This window comes from Schistosoma mansoni (assembly GCF_000237925.1).
Source record: "Schistosoma mansoni, WGS project CABG00000000 data, chromosome 1 unplaced supercontig 0094, strain Puerto Rico, whole genome shotgun sequence".
NCBI lineage: Eukaryota > Metazoa > Platyhelminthes > Trematoda > Strigeidida > Schistosomatidae > Schistosoma > Schistosoma mansoni.
Genome location: NW_017385991.1, coordinates 183,609 through 202,196, shown reverse-complemented (window position 1 = coordinate 202,196; position 18,588 = coordinate 183,609). Strand labels below are relative to the sequence as shown.

The following is an 18,588-nucleotide window of genomic DNA, read 5'->3' as shown; positions in this document are numbered from 1 at the left end:
AGCTGTGAATCACATGTGGAGAAATTCAAACACTTCACTTCTACCCGAAGTTTGAGCTGATGATGTCGTTCAGAAGGATGATAAAAGCTCCACGACCAAACCATCCAGCTCAGAGAACAAACCTACATCCAAATCACCCATCTGAGCTACACATTTTCTCCACCATCTCAATAGCACTCTTTCTTAGTAAGTTAAGAGGTATTCTATGCTTTTACGTTAAATTTATCATGTTCATCTGATGGTAACGAGAACAAATCATTAGAGTACCATATAGAGTTCTAGTAATAAGCCATTACCTATGTATTTCAACCATTTCGGAAGTGAAACAGTTACCTATAAATAGAATGAAGTAATGATTGAGTAATATTAAGAATTGACTGAAATAAGCAATGTAAATTATCGGATGCTGACTTAATGATCTGAAGGTTAGGCATATTCCCCCTAGATCTGAAAATCCTGGGTTCGACTACTGGTAGGGCCGTGGATGCTCATTGGCGGTGAGGAGTTCCATACTACAACAAAACAGCTATCCAGTGATCCTTGGTTTTCATTGGTTGTCTAGTAAGAACAAACCTGTAGTGTAAACTATACAACCACAAATATTAGACCAAAACTAACCTTTACTATGAATGCTATCAATTCTACATGCAGCATAGCTTTGAGCTGATCCAAAGGTTTCGATTCAGAAAATAAAACGATATACATTGTCAATGGGATTATTGAGTTGCCTAAAAATAAACAAAGTACTTCGATAGGGAAGTAGACAAATTTCCTTAACGTTGTACATATGTGTGAAAAAACTTAATGAAAACACCTAGTTATAGAGTAGTTATAGTTATTTGCTCTGCTGAAACAATTGAAGAGAAGTCAAAGAGTTTGAGTGATACTCTTAAGGAAAACAGGTATAACAGAAAGCTTATAAGCAAATTTATGACCACAATAGTTAGAATGAGAGAAGTACAAACAATGAATAAGAAATCCCTGTTCATGAGCCAACAATTTAGAGGCAAGACAGCCAATAAACTACTGATCCATAGTGTACATAGAACAATCTAGAGAACATTCAATCCCGGAAAACTACGACTAGTATTTCTAACGCAACCAATGATGACATCAAGGTTAAAAAAATGAACTACCTAGAGACGCCACGTTATTTTGTATTTATCAGTCCAACTACTATGGAGCGACTTATACTGACCGACGTCCAAGAGATTCACGTTTTTGTGCTCATGAACACCTTACAGCCTGGTTAAATAAAGATATGGTTAAGACAGTAAATCGCACAATTTTCGCTCACTTAAACTGGTCATAGTCTAAGAGTAAATAATTAATTTCCAGTAGTTTATCGAATTAGTAATTTTCTGCCAAAGCCTCTTCTCTTACTCTGATCAACTACAGACCCAATAAGTCAATGGTCATCTTAACTTAGCTTAAGTACATATAGCCTTTCCTTATTGTTATAATCTGTGAACGCCAATTGTTGTATCTTGTGCCCGCTTATTAGAGTGCAGTGAATTATCGATCGGACCAATGAAACAGGAAACCCGTACGAGCAGCCTAGATTCCTGTTTCGTTCTAGTGTGAGACTCCTTAGCAGTGTGCATCCACGATCCTACCTCGCGAGATTCGAACCAATCAGTCTCGCGCGCGAGCGCTTAAAATCTAGACCACTGAGCCAGCATCCAACGGTGTTAATGTTTAACTTCAATCGATCCACGAAATTGAGCGACACATCCACCATTGCCTTCATTGATTTACTGTCTCACAACAGACCCGGTTGAACTCCACTGGGTGCGCTCTGCTGAGGAGTCCCACAATAGGACGAAACGGATGTCCAATGCTTCCAGGTTTTCCGTGGTGGTCTAGCTTCAATTGACTCATGATCTCAACTATTACAATTAAGATATGTCAAAGTACATATGTCATGTCGAATTATTTAGACTAATTGCCACAACATTGAAACTTGATCAATAAAATCAAGTCAGAAGCATTAAAAAAAGATTAAGACAGGATAACATTGATTACTAATTATTTTTTTAATGTATACTAACTAGATTCGCTCTTATTATTATAGGGAAACTAATTGACTTGAATTGTATTTAGCAGTGGAGTTTTATCTTATTTCTAACTCTACAGCTGGACTTACTTCTATCACAGCGTTGAATAGATGGTAATATCAGGGTAATTAGCTTATAATGCATATACGTCAACAGAACCTAATCAATTTACGTCCTTCATGTCAACTACGGGAAAATAAAAACTGACTGACTTAGTTTTAAGTATAAATTACAGAGATTTCACGTTTAGAGATGATCATGACATCATTTAAACCACTAAGTCAAAATCTTATGGTCCACAATTTTAATTTCTTTCAATCTGAGCTACAATAAATCAATCTTAATGGTAAGTTGATGCTTCGTATATGGGATGGTTGGTAAGCAGTATTGAGAAATTCCAAGTTCAGAAGAAACAACTAACTAGAGTAGTCATAAACAAAAACTATATCAAAAAGACATAAGATGTACTGTGAGACAGAAACACATACCGACCGATTGGGATAACTAACTTTGAACTATATGACAATTGGAACATCGGAGATTACAACAAGCTGATTGAACGAGGTTAAACTACATAACAGGATTAATGACAAATGAATTAACATAGATCAGTTTCTTTACTTCGTTACGATAAACCGTAGTCATACGAGTCTTTAATTGTATTCCTGATAATTCCATCCAGAGAACCGAAATGTATCATGAGTATATGTTATCAAGTGATCCAGTCTATAGTACAATTTACTGAGTAATATTTCTTTTTTCACCAATATATCGAATCTCTCGAAACATACGATACTTTAATATCCACAATTGTGATAAAATGTCACGACATTCCTCTCTGTGCTAATGTGGTATGGCGACTCGAACTGATGTACGTACGTACGAAGTTCTACGTTGTGACTGACTGACCGACTGATTTCAATAGATGGTAGAAAAACTTAAAATATCAAGACATTTTTAAAAGTTTCGAACTCAAGTCAGCCAGCCAGTCATCATATCACGCTCATTTTCATAAATGAACTAAGTCTAATAGCTAATGATGAGCATTAAAAATGTGTAACAACACAGATCAAGTCAAACAAATAACAAGTGACAACAAATAATTCAGTTTGAAATAGTTTGGATTATCCCGTTATTTATATTTCTGGCTGAAATTTTATTATTCTTCGCATATGGGCATGCTGTGTTAATTGCTTTGATATATCAATAATGATAATAACAATTTACGACTTGTCATCTGGATGTGCCTGGATCCCAGAGTTGATGTTGGGTCCAGGTGCATACTGCTGACGAGTCTCAAATAAAACAATACGCACGTCCTAAATCCCACTGCTAGTCACATTCCATATATTCTATATCAACCAGTGATAATATAGTTACTGCTTAAAATCAAAACACATATGAAAAGGGGGTTTTTGTGGAGATTTTAGTAATTTTATAGAGTTGAGATCATGAGTTAGACATTAACACCGTCGAATGCCAGCTCAGTCGTCTGTTGGTTAGGCGCTTGCACGCGAGACTGACAGGTCCTGGGTTCGAATCTCGCGAGGCGGGATCGTCAATGCACACTGTTGAGGAGTCCCACAATAGGACGAAACGGTCGTCCAGTGCTTCCAGGTTTTCCATGGTAGTCTAGTTTCAATTGACTCCTGATCTCAACATATGAAAAGATTCGTTTATCTTATTGACACTACTATCACCTTGACAAATACTAATATGACACACCGAACAAATTTTATGAAGAATGATAAGTAAATCATAAACACATCTTTGTAACTGAATCCCTTAATGGAAATTAAACAACAATCGATACATTTTGAAGTAAATCTGTCAGCAAATGGGTTAAATTTGATGACAACATTTTAGACCATTGCTCGATGAGATGAGAGCTTCAAACTTAAAATTTCACATCATGTTTTTATGTAGTCTAAAAAATCTAATTAGTTAATTGATTTCAATGCTAAACCAATCGGAAAAAGTCATCCAACCATTTTCTTTAAAATTGTGGTTTTGAGTTAATTAAAAATGTATATAAGGACTGATAAAGTTCAGAAATGTTGAGAGTGAAGCAGTTGTTATCTGTAGTATAGGATGGAAATCGAGCACCTCGGTTGTGTATATCAGAATCGAGACAATCAACAAATCAATGACAAAAAAGATGAACGACTGCAAGGTCAGAGGTCAAGCCATAGGATAAGACAATCGAAATAAATATCCAAACAACTGCTACAAAATTATGGATAGTGTAGGGCTAGTGAAATGTCACTGAACCCTAGCCAAATCATCCGGCAGTTGGGTCACTGAATATCGAACAGATCATTGATCCCCGTCAAGGTCAAGGAAAATCAACGCGCATCGGTTAACCATACGCCATGGACTGGTCCATGCGGCAATAGTTCTACTTTCGCTTGTATCTAATTTAACTAATATACTATTGCAATAACGTCCTTTGTGTTGTACAGTATTCAGAGCATCCATGGTCCCTTGATACATCGATGGGGCAACCGACGTAAGGTGCTGGTCGCGAGGTGTGACTTCGAAGTGAGCTTGTTCGTTACACCGTTCCCGTTTTACTCGAGTAGGCCTCCAATCATTCCACATAGATCATCAACGTTGATGGTCTACAATAGTTATCAAATTTCAGGCGAACAGAACAAGTTATTAGTCGATTGTATAGATTACTTCTTTTTGAAATATGATGTTGTCTAGAGAAAAAACCAGAACCTCATGATTAAGCTATCCGATTCAGAGAACATAACTCCACTAAAAGAATCAAAATAACAGTTTATCAATGACACATTTCATCTCATGTTCTAACCATGAAAGTTGATAAGAAAAACAATCACAAACCTTGTTGAACAGCTTCCCAATTCGGACAGTACAAAATGTAATTGTATTTTTCACATAATTGCATCAAATTAGGTAGCAATTTCTGTCTATAGACACACATATGTAGAGCAATAGAAAACAAACAACAGATATGTATATCACATTTGAAATGTATCATCTACACAAAAAAGTGCTTATAGTTATGCAGAAATGAACAATGCTACGATTCAGCATGGAGTACTCATATTTATATATATTATGTATTTAAACACATAAATATTGGTACAAGGAAGCACCAGATATATATGCGCCACAAAAATCTCATTTGATTTGTGTGAGGGCTGTGATACTGCCCAGGTGTCCAAACTGAAGCAGGTGCTTTTCTCAGGGGGCCACACCCGGAGCCTTTGACCTAAAGGTCTGATCCACAATGCAGTGAAGCATCGTAAGGAGATGTAGTCCCATGGTAGCTGGTGACCAACGATTGATTCATACGCCATTTGTTCCCTCAAGATACTGGAGCCAGCGCATGTGCACCATTGGTTTAGAATGAAGGTTTTCCAACTCCCCTAGGTGGACTTTCCGTGTCCACTAACCGGGTTAAAGCGTCAAACATTCGCTTTTCGTCCTCTCGATTTCGTAAACAACAGTAATGCCACGAGAAGGCAGTGAGTAGGACTTCCCTGTCAGAGGCTATATACGTGTGGTCATGTGAGAGCATTTCGAGAGGGAGGGCGGACTCTCCCCACTCTCAGCCGTACCAGGGCGTTTGGAGAACTCAAAAACAAATGAGTACTATATTACACCTAACAAACTTTTAAGAAATTTTGCGCTGGACGAAAACACAATTAAAGGTACTAAATAGATTATTTAGAGCGAAAACACAGTGTTGACACATTATAACAATGACATAAACTTTTTATGAATTTATTTACATACTACTATTAGTAGGCAAATAATTTCACCGAAAAAAAGTGCTACTTTTCAGTGATGAAATTAGATTACGTAAACGCTATTTCCTAATATTTTACAGTAGGTACAAAACTTACATTTAGAGTGTTCTACTGACTACTTTTCACTAATTAGGACTTTATAGCAGAGAAAATAACCAACTACAAAGAGGACTTACCCTTCAATAGGTAATTTATACAATGAACAACCCATTATAATTATAGGTTGATCAGTTTTATGTATAATAGGTTCAGATTCATTAACCCATATAACATGTGGAAATGGTTGATTCATTAAAAGATATTTAGGTATTTTGTTTATATTATCAATATTATTTGACACTAACATTGAATATTGAATATCATTAAATTGTTGTTTAAACCATTGTTGTATAGCTAAATGAAAACGTGTACGATTGAATGTACGTAATTTTAAACATTTTACAGCGCGATAATTTGAATATAAATGTATTGAAGTGCAACATATAAAACAGAACCAAATTAGACTGAAATATAAAAGAATGAAAATATAGAGAAAATAATTGTGAAATCAATGAAAACGGAGCTTCATTTGAAGAGGATTGATGGTCTAGGTGACTTACAATTTCAAAACATTCATGTAACTTTGGAAGTTTAGACTTTCCTAGGAACAGAATTATTCACAATAACGTTTAACATAATTGTGTAATGCTATCTTTTTTCTTTCTTTCTTTTAAGTATCTATTAAATCCTTCCATGCATTTTGTGAGGACGGTCCACAGGTGAACTTGAGGAAGCTCAGAAGGAGCTGAACATATTCCATCCAATCAGCTTTTGGAAGATATTCCAGAATCACTACGTGCAGCTTACCTATTAGACAAATGCTAATAACCCTTTGTGTGCGGATTAGATAACTATAATGATGATTTTGTTTTTACTAATAACTACAAATACCTGACAGTTTTGTACCATAATTGACACTTCACTTAGCATTGTTTGTTTGAATCTTCCCATTGATGTGTTAGGACTGCAACTGGTCAGTCTCTAATTGGCATATATGCATACTGTGCGTATTGACTCGATATTACCTTAATTCACAAGTATTATAAACAGAGATAGATAGTGGCTAGCAGTGGAATCCTAAACATCGATGGGAGGATTCAAACAAACAATATTAAGTGATTTTAAACTTCACCCTATTTCACAAGCAAGTGGCTATAAGGACTCAGTAGCTGAGTGGATAACGTGATGGCGTTTGAAGCGAACGGTACTAGGTTTGAGTACCAGAGTGAACATCAACTCTGAGATGCAGGTACATCCAGCTGACGAGTCAGGAATAGGACGAAGCGAGCGTCCTGGATTCCACTGCTGGCCACTATCCATCTTTGCTCATAATTGACACTGTTTGGAATAAAATTCCTCCCACTTGTCTTCTGTCTTCTCATTTTGCGACTTGGAAAGGTCATAGCATTCGAGTGCTCAAGTTATACGCGACATATTAAGAATCTAAGTTCAAGATATAACAAATTCTAACTCAACAATTGAGTGAGATGTTACATATTATTGGATTTCAGAATATATTTTCGATTCTGATGTACATTTCATCACGCAACTAATATAATAAGAGACTATACAATTCACTAGTAGATAAAAGTAGTGTTGTATTGTTAGTCAGTTTAGATGGAAGATTATGGACCGTTGGAATTTCACAATGTGATACTCTATTCGTTAAGAAACTTGAATTGTTTTAGTCTGTCGTATGTCAAAGCTGTGAACTATTAAACTATTACAGTAGAATGTAGCAGTTATTCAGTTGACAAAATAGTAAAATAAAAATATTTTCTGTTTAACACGATATACTACTATTATACAATAAGTAATTGAGATTTTACTACCATAGACCTGACAGTTGCTGCTACCTTGACGTGGTGGTCGGGCTTGACTATCGTGATGAACCAATCGAGCTATGCTGGCTGGAACAACCGTTCCTCAACGTCCTACCATGCCAGTCAGGTCGGTTGAAGAGCGGTAAGACTAAAAGCAGCAATCCCAAGGTCCGAAGGCGAAGTCGTATTGCTGACTGTACAGAGGTGTGACGGCAGTAAGGTGTTTCCTCCAGACAACGAGCATAACAGCGATGCTGCCTTCCCATAAGGAGGGGTAGGGTTAGAAAAGGTTGACTCTAAAAATGCACACCTCGCCTTATCCCACGGATATTCGTCTCCGGCGGTAAGATCCCAACAAGCACGGAGCTAACACAAAAATTACCCGCAAAAAGGTCGTGTGTGACCGACCTCAAGCAGTTGTCCCTTGGGCACTGCGGTCACGCTCTCAGGTCATTAAGACCACTTCTAACCCAATTTCCTTTTCAGGTACCTCTAGAAGAACTCTTCCATGGTGTGGGCAACCGGGAAGTGATAACTGCCCTCATACCTCTAACAGCACTCAAGACTGAAGTAATTGAGATTTTACTACCATAGACTAGATATTCAATAGATACTCCACACACAGACTTGAATCACGATATGCGGTAGATACATAATTATTCACCAAAAATTAGGAAAAAAGCAGTCTACATTCATTGAGTTCAGAACAGAAATCAATAATAGGAAGGAAATTACACATTAAATATTCACAAGCTAGATGTTTATATGTCCATGTTAGGTGGCCAACCGCACCTAACATTCATCAACTACACATCGTCATAACTACCTAGTTTTTAAGATAATGTTGACTTGTGATGAAAAACTCGATCTCATTAACGTCTGATTCTATTACTATTAAATTGTCATGATTTAAATTAAATGGATGACTAGTTTCGTAATACTACATCATGGAGTAATCTAGGTTCTGGCGAGGAGCTGTAGCCAGTGAAGTTTAGTCATGTCGACAAATATCATCAGTAGTAACAAGTGTTAATCGTGAAGTATTACGAATTTAATAAAGTTAGGGAAATGACGCAAGACCCGAGAAAGTTCTAGAGTCAACTATTAACGCCATGCACTCCTGTGGAGTTCCACACTAGAATGAGATAGCTGTCGAACGATTCTTCATTTCTAATAGTTGTCCAATCAAAGTAAATCTGTGATGTAAAACTACAGAATTCAACAAACTTCACAATCACTCATCATAAAAAAACTAATTAGTTTGTTGGATTGGAAATTTATGGAATTTAGAAACTTCAACACCCACCCATATCAATGTGGAATAAACAGATAACAGGAGAAAAATTTTATAAGATCACTTACAACTGATTACCGGTCACCATATATAACAAAATAAAATTAAGTAACCATGCCATCAAATTAGACAAGGTTTCCTATATGAACAAAAAAAAAACAATGTTGACAAAATAAACCTTTGTCTATGTGATATATGTATAAAAGAATTAAAGTGACCTGTAAATATATTCATGTATGTGAGATATAGATTGGAAAGATTATAACAGGCACACATCAAAAAACGTTTAACCACCAGTCATGCCCCCAAATGCTCTGGTACGGCCGAGAATGAGAAGAGTCCGCTCTACCTCTCCAAATGCTCTCACATGGCCACGCGTATATAGCCTCTGACAGGGAAGTCCTACTCACTGCCTTCTCGTGGCATTACTGTTGTTTACGAAATTGAGAGGACGAAAAGCAAATGTCCGGCGCTTTAACCCGGTTGGTGGACACGGAAAGTCCACCTAGGGGAGTTGGAAAACCTTCGTTCCAAACCAATGGTACACATGGGCTCCAGTATCCTGAGGAAACAAATGGCGTATGAATCAATCGTTGGTCACCAGCTACCAAGGGACTACATCTCTTCACGATGCTCCACTGCCTTGTGGATCAGACCTTTAGGTCAAAGGCTCTGGGTGTGACCGCCTAAGAAAAACACTTGCTTCGGTTAGGGCATCTGGGCAGTATCATAGCCCTCACACAAATCAAGTGAGATTTCTGTGGTGCATATATATCTGGTGCTTCCTTGTACCAATATTTATGTGTTTAAATAAATAATAATAAATAAAACTATCAGTCATTAGTGAACCTAGATTCTGGTATAGATATGCATTGAACCAAGTTTTTATACCGTATTAACACAATGAGATGGAATTAACAAAATAAGTAACAAATAAGTTGAAACAATAGTACTATAAGTGATAAGAAGAAAGACTAGAGATTGATTATATGGTTTAAAAAGAAATAAAAAGAAGGTACGTATTAAGAAACACTGGAAGTCAAGATATTGGAGAAGATAATTGGCGAGACTATAATTCATGGACGACCTTTGGACGAATCTCAAAGGGCCTTGAGAAACATTAGCCAATCAGTAAACAGACGGTATAGAGCAAAAATATGTTATACAAAACCAAAGAATGAAAGTGGATACACTTCTTTTATATGGTCCAAGATTTTGTCAAGGTTAGAAAGAGGTTCAAAGGTTCTAAAATCGTAATGCATAAGGTAGAGGAACTCATCCATATGGCTCCATAATAGTCGGTCTCTGGAGCCAAGATAAGGTCACATAAACCCTGTCAGCCTCGACTACATAGTTTCAATATTGTTTGTGTGTACTCCGGTTGTGTAAGTTAATCATTTTTATTATGGATATATCCCTACAACACTCATAACACTGAACAGCTGAAGTTTCAGTAACATCTGCGATTATTTTAGTGAATGTTAGTGGTGCTTTTATTATACAGTTCGTGGCAATTATTATAATATGCCTTAGTCTCAATCTGGATCGAGCCAAAAAGCTTCCTATTCTAGCAAACGTCTTCCTCCAACATATGTTACAACGAAGGACAATATCACGGTAGTCTGCACAAGATCTTCAAGTCATTTAATTATCACAATTGCAAATAAAAGAACTTCTTAGTAGTCCCATTTATTGTAGCCGCTTAATTGTCAAGTCTACTCTAAAGTCCTCTGTGAACCGATCGCACATGAACATCAGGTACTGAAATTGGCGCCGTGACCTTGAAATCCCTCAAACGCTTCTGCTTGGCTCGTCCGTAAATTATAGTTTCGCCAGATAATCAGTGAATAAAACCATTCAATTTTAACCCGAAATGTACAACCACTGATTGATCATAGCTATGGTATAGACTGTAACCAGGTAGTCTGAATCGACCATGGCTCAGTTAATAATTCGACGGACTAATGTTTGGGTGCCCTTAGTTTTCATCCAAACTACTCCTACTCCATTTGAGACTGAGCATCGATGTTTGAAGTGGCTGGGCATGTGTAATACATGTCTCAGAAACTTCAGTCGATGAAGATTTACAGTCCTATCAACTGATTTTCTTTCTTCGCCTAAAACTGCACACCTAAACTCGGCATTGTTGTCAGGCTGGAAAAATTTATTATTCAACCTAAAAGCTAAACAAATTACATTAATGAATCATGGTGACTAAAATTAGTTAGATTTCCATCGAAAATGATTCATAAGTAGTATGACTGATGTTGGCTAATTCTTAGTGCTGATCAGATTCTAATGATGAAGAGCTCAGTTGTTACATTTATCTTTCAATACCACCGAATGGTACTGATTTTGAGTATTTTTGGAAGGAGTATCCATACTCTTAAGATCGTTGGTAAACACCTTAATGATGAGTGCTAACTAATATGAAGATCTCTTGAAGATCGCATTCAATGAACTGACATGATAATAATTCAATAATCTTTAAATACTGAGGAAGCAAACAGTCGTTTACTAATCTCAAGGTGGACTGTTACGAAATGTTCTATGCCATATACTACTATGATAAAGTAGCTACAATGAATGCATACAATTACTATCTAAATAGACACAAATCTTATGATTCAAATAGAAAGAAAACAAGACCGATGGATAGAGTTATTTGTAACCATAGCAACAGTATGAAAACACGGCATTTCAAACTGTGCTTCTTTTTTCTTACCATATAATACATTACTGATTAAATCGATTGACTATGACATTGTGAACTTACATGTTACATATACTTAATAGTAAATTAACTCATAAAGAATCAATATAAACAAACACTACTGATTTGGATGATATTCAAGTGAATATCACTTGAACTACTGCACATTAGTAGTAAGTAGTTAAATACTTATAATTTGAAATCGATGATTAAGCTCCAAACAAGGTAATTAACCAACATCTAAGGCAAAACAACATTTACTCAAGTCTAATATAATACAAAATAAGGTCATATATTATAGTGATTGATTATTAAGAATTGACCAATGTCGTGTTTCTCACTTAGACTAGTGGGTACATTCTAACTTGATAGACAGAGTTCGATCACTACAACAGGACCAAACAAATATGAAATTTGTCAGTACTTAGTGATCAATCAAAACAAATACTACTGTCGGCTCGAATAGCACATTGTTAATACCTTAGATAGCGAAAATGTTTGGTACGGGTTTAAATAACACAGCGTATTAGTTCTCTTGAAACTGTGGGTACCCATTGTTGATAATTGTCAACAGCCTTCAATCACTAAATTCACAAATACTCATAAATACTTCTTAATATGACAGTTTAGTGTTAGAACATGAGGAAGCACTAATGTTACTAATTAGTGATAATAAAAATGTGGAGCGCATATTGCGTTATCTAGTTGTTGAATAAATGGTGATTCTGAAAAACACGATTTATATACATCCCGCGTGCGGGATTGTGGGTGGGTATCGTTGAGGAGCCCTATACCAGGACTAAACGACCGTTCAGTACTCTCAGGTTTTCAATGGTAGTCTAACATTGATCGATTCATGATCTCAGTGAAACTCAACAATCTCTACAAACCTATACTAATAATGTGAAATTAAGCAAGAATGATCTAACGGGTACACATAAAGAGATCTTGATCTGTTTAGACATTTATACTTAACAAAAGTTCTTACTATTGAGAAAGATTCGTTTGAAAGTTTACTATGAATAAACGATATAACATACTCATCAAAATGCAATCTTCTACTCACATTACATCAATTATACTTCTAAATCCCGAGACAAACTTTTCCCTCTATATATTTGAGGTATTTTAAGCATTTCATTAGCGTATCAACCAAAACGTTATCTCATTGAATGAATGCTCATTTAATGGCATTACTTCAGAGGTTTTGTGTATGATGAACCAAAATTAATACTATGAGGAGTTGGTCTGAAAAATGCATTATAATAAAGCTGTGCATTTCCAACAATCTGGTCACATATATACTTGTCAAGGCAGTTTATATTAAAACTTATAAAGATCAACTAAATGGCAGCTCCAATAAACATTAAGTAATAATTATCAATAGAGGACGAAAAAAATTAATATAATATAGAAAGAATGGGGTGTGACGTGATCGTCTAGGACTATGTAGAATTATGGACTTAACTTTTCAGTCACGATAAACTATCAGTGTAATATGTTATCTCAATGGCTACTTCTAGTATCTGTCTAAAAGTTATGTTGTTTTTGACTTTCCTCTAAATGGTAAAGAGACGGACTGACTTTTACACCGATTTATAAAATTCAGCGGGTAACCGTTTAATATCAGTGTTTCAGTCAGCAGTTTCGAATCTTCTTCAAACGCATCTGCAATGCATATTCGTTAAGTTCTGTTGATGACCTACTTTACCAAGCCTTGTTTGTGCTGCAGCGGACAAAAACTGTAGGTAAATAATGAAAAGTTCAGGTCACTGTCCTATAAACTGACTGATTTATAGTCCCATCTTTCCCTCAGCTCAGAAGTGTGTCTAAAAAGGGCAATTGGTCATTATTTTCTTCCTCACAAGTAAGATAGTTTGTGGGCGATCGGGTCTATCTAATAACTGATCAGCACCGAACTCTACCATATGCGACTAATATTTCATCGATGCGTCACCTTAACAGAGTAATCTCGCTGACAAGCGATGAATGACCATAATGTTGTGAACGAGAACACAGATGGGTACAACCTAATTACACAGCATGTTGGTAAAATATGAGAACCATACACTGAATACTTCATTTGCGAATTTCCATCATTTGCCCTTCACATTCCGCATGTTTCTTCAAGTTTACAATTCCTTTCTATTCTTCTTAACTCGATCTTCTTAGCCTTCTGCTGCCAGGTTTCGCACTTCCGATTGGTGTTACATACTACTTAAGTCCGTCGACATAAGTAGCATACACAACAATACAATTATCAATTTTTGTTTATTGTAACTTTTATCGAATTGATCTTTATAAGTTTCCGTATAAAATGCCTTAAAGATTATATGTGTAACTAGATGGTTGGAAATGTACAGCTTACGTATATTATACTTTTCAGATTAACTCCATCGTCTAATTGTTTTATCAAAGCGACTAATTGTTTTGAATTAAAAGTAGTTTTATTAATCTTAACTAATTCAATGGTATAATCCATAGAGTTGTAAGTAAAATAAAACTATATGGAAAGCATAAAACTAACCTGACTACCATCTTTAGCTGATACATCAGCTAGATTATTATTGATCGCTTGATGTTGAACAATAGCTGCACGCGTTGCACTACCAGCGACACCAACTAAAGACTTTTTTTTAAAAGAAATGAAGTATATGTACGTTTGGCATAGAAGGTATGTAATGATTATTAAATTTGATAGTTTATATCCCCGGATAACTTAAAAATGTGAACCATTGAATACCTAGTGCAACACCCTTTCACAAGCTTAAACCTACAATCTGACCAGTAATCGGATATTGGGTCATCAGGATTTAAGCTGAGAGTATCGACTTTATACCGCTGAACAACTATCTACAGTTGAAACTAGTTTGTGATACAAGCTATCTTAAAGAAATGTATCTGGTTAGGTGATTCAGAAAAATAATGAAAAAATTAAAAGTGTGAACGATGTTGTACATACAAATTGAAAATATACATCTAATATATCCATACAAGTGTTTTTTCCTCTCAACCTGTAACGTGGAATAAAATGAACCATAAACTGGTTCCCAACTAAGTTGAATACTTTTATTCGAAATATGAATTCTCAACGAAAGTCAGAGTTAGGAATAACAGTATACTCTTTAAGCGAACCAATCAGATTTTAGATAGCGGTTATTTGATTTTTGAGCGAAATTCGAAACGCGATGACGGATTGCTTGTGTTTACTGAAAACCAGGAAGCACTGAACGGCTGTTTCGTCGTACTGTGACACTCTATAGGAACACATAGCCACTAAGGATTGGAATCAGGAGCTTTGGGTCTCTTGCTGAGCTCTTAACATTCACACCACTGAGTTGGCATTTGATAAATTACACTTCTAACTTCAGTCAACTCACAGGCTTAAAAAGAACTAGACTTCGAGCGGTTACTTCTTGTTTTCTGGTGAAAATATGTAAGCAGAGATGATTCGTCATATCAGCAGTCGGACAAGCATCACTACTGGAAACAGGTATTTATTTAAACATATAAACATTGATACAAGGAGGCATCAAATATATATGCGCTATACTTTTTCATTCGATTTGTGTGAGGGCTGTAATACAGCCTGGGTTCCCAGACCGAAGCAGGTAGAATCAGATGTTGGTAGCAGAGTGACACAAATTGAATGGAATTAGAAATGAAAGTCAATGGGTAAAAACTCAGTAGTCTGAATGTGAAGGAGTCACAGCGAGGCTTGAAGGTGATGGGGTTGATACCTGGTGAGGTCAAGGGTGTGTAAAGACGAGCTCTATAGTAAGACGAAAGAGGTGTCCAGTGATTCTTGATTTTAAATGGTTCTCTAACTAAAGTAAGCTCGTAGTGCAATACCGAAACATTTAACAATATCCACAACATCCGATAATAATAAATGAAACCATCGAAATTCATAGTACGACCCTCTATGGACAATTTAAAGAAAATTTCGCAGCAAAGAGATAGGGTAGACAATAGAATACATCTAAACCAATATGAATGAATATGAGTTACCTTAAGTACATTAGCAAGACAAAGTAGTGGTGTGAACAAATAATTGAATAATGGAGAAATTATCTCAAGGAATAAAGCACAATCATTTAAGATATCAGCAACAAATCTATAGAAGAGTAAAAGAAAAAAGAATAACTAGAAATGACGACTACTTCAAGATACATATTGATGAATAATAATAAGTAGAATTAGCATTGACTATTTCTTTCAAACAACCAATAGTTGATTGACAAGCACTAAACCTGCAACAGTTTGGTAGTTTGAAGTAACTCAGTTAGCCAGCATTTAAGCATTATTCTTTATGGAAGTTCGTGATACGATGCAGTCGTTGAAACTGAATCAAATGAAGTGGGTATCGAACCTGAGACGTAATGTTTAAAAGTTGAGGATTGTAATCAACACAGTTAGATATTATAAACAGCTGAAAAGTCAAAATATTTTCTACTTTTAACCATTTTAAGTCACACAATTCAACGTATATCCTTAATATCAGTTGAATTATATATTCCTATTGTAGAAAGTGGTTTCATACCCTAATTAAGCCAGAATACAATTACTTGGTGTATAGATAAGTAGATCCTCATTATGTTAGATCCATGTCGGCCGACTAATCAAACATAGGTTAACGTTTAGAATTATTATTACTTAGTTGAAATTCGATTGACTACAACATCTACCAATATAAAGTACATAATTATGTTCCGAAGTTATCAATACATATACTAGAAAAGTAATTCTCATTATCAGGATTATAAATCTAACAATGTTAGACCATCATTAAAAACCTGGGAGCACTGGACGGCCGTTTAGTCCTAGTATAGGACCCCTCAACGACGTCCACTCACAGCCCCGCGCGTGGGACTCGAACCCAGGACCTTCAGACTTGCGCGTGAACGCTAAACCTCCAGACCAATGAGTCAACATTTAACGGTCTTAATGATTAACTTCAATCAATCCAAGATACTGTGACATTATCTCCAACCGTCTTTGGTGGGTAGCCGCCTCACAACAGACACGGTCAAACTCCATTAGTCACGGTTTATCACTAGAACTTCGAGAATTACCTCTCCAATCTAGTCACTAGTGAGCACATGAGTGATTTAAATATCAAATAATGTTCATAACATAACTGCTTACCTCCAAAATTTGCAATCACAGTCTAATTTAATTCTACAAGACAATAAGTAGTATTATAGAAAAAAAGCCAATCAATCCCTACCCATGATAACCAGCAAATATAATTCTTCCAATCATACCTGAACCATCTGGAAAATCAAAAATAGACAAAAATAGTAATAATAATATCATCAATAAGCTTCACAATTTACAGTACAGTTTGACTAAGTATAATCATTCTTTTTTCTAATCTTTATAGTTGATGATTACACGGATCAAACAACTAAGAGTTTCGGTGAAACTCTCAAAACAATTCATAAAATGTTGAGGTTCTTTTGCAGATAACCTATTGTCAAAAACAGCTCTTTTCAAGGGGACCAACAGTTCATCTGATGACCATAATGACTGCAAGGATGATGGAAATGCATGACAAACGCTAATCTCGTGTTTTAATAAAAACATCGAACATATTCGATTATATACGAGTTCTGATTGCCGATTTACTGTTCAGACGATTGCTGGTAAACTGAATTCAGCAAAACTGTCTAGGTATACGATTATAGCCAAACATTTGAGTTTCAAAATACTATGTAAAACAACAAAGTCCCTTAATTAGTTTACTTTCGAGGATTTTGGGAATGCTTTAAACAAATAAACGAGTGTATTCTTTCAAATGTTTAGTATTATGATGGAGTGGAGAAAGACGAATGATTTACTCGAGTTTAGGAAGTAAATATTTCATAACTTTAGTTCGCCTATTTATTGAACAAACAACTTAAATATTCGCCAATTCTGTAGTAATCTAGTCGTATACGATTCCCTATAGTATAAAGTTTCATAAGTGCTCAACCTTGTTCGTATTGATGGATTAGACCAGCTGAAAGTGTTTGTTTAGGCGCGTAACCTAACCCGTATACATCCGTTTTGAGCTATCTTTCGGACTTGATGGATTGGGCTTTTGTAGGGTTACAGAGTAAAGAAAATAATACGATTTATGGATCAATGCTACTAAAATCTGTCTAAGCCAATCTTCCAAGTAATTTACAATGTTTGCTTACAAAATATGATCTCATGCCATAGAAACAGTTTTCTCAGACATTCTACTATTATACCTTGATATTCGTGATATTTACTCCCATACACGAAGTAGACTGTCACATAATAAAGGAAATTTTGGAAATAGTAAAACATTAAACGATAACATAACATATGACTGTCAGTAAATTGCCAATTACAGTTGAGAAAACCATTTACATACATAATTTGCCGAAAAATGTAGAATAATACAGTTTACGAAGAACAATGAAAATAAAATATTTATCAGTTAACCAAAAGAAGGTTGATATGAACGCTACTTTATTTCGATTTATCATTTTTCAGATATCGCCCCTAAATGCCCTGGTACGGCCGAGAGTGGGGAGAGTCCGCTCTCCCTCTCCAAATGCTCTCACATGACCACGTGTATATAGCCTCTGACAGGGAAGTTCTACTCACTACCTTCTCACACTACGGGTGTTGTTTACGAAATTGAGAGGACGAAAAGCGAATGTCCGGCGCTTTAGCCGGGTCGGTGGACACGGAAAGTCCACCTAGGGGAGTTGGAAAACCCTGATTCCAAACCAATGGTGCACATGGGCTGGCTTCAGCATCCTGAGGGAACAAATCGCGCATAAATCAATCGTTAGTCACCGATTACCATGAGACTGCATTTCCTCACAATGCTCCACTGCCTTATGGTTCAGACCTTTGGTTC

The 18,588-nt window shown here is 36.0% G+C and overlaps 1 protein-coding gene across 1 annotated transcript in view; it reads right to left on the bottom strand.

Annotated features, from left to right (window-relative positions):
- The window catches only part of Smp_142110 (hypothetical protein), a gene marked incomplete at both ends in the record, with an annotated part of 30,554 nt that overhangs the window by 7,389 nt on the left and 4,577 nt on the right, over positions 1-18,588 (bottom strand). The window contains 7 exons of the mRNA XM_018791700.1: positions 4,908-4,993; positions 6,016-6,342; positions 9,064-9,134; positions 14,236-14,337; positions 15,720-15,825; positions 16,857-16,889; positions 16,939-16,984. Coding sequence (XP_018645119.1) covers positions 4,908-4,993; positions 6,016-6,342; positions 9,064-9,134; positions 14,236-14,337; positions 15,720-15,825; positions 16,857-16,889; positions 16,939-16,984 — 771 coding nt within the window. The remainder of the gene's footprint in view (positions 1-4,907; positions 4,994-6,015; positions 6,343-9,063; positions 9,135-14,235; positions 14,338-15,719; positions 15,826-16,856; positions 16,890-16,938; positions 16,985-18,588) is intronic.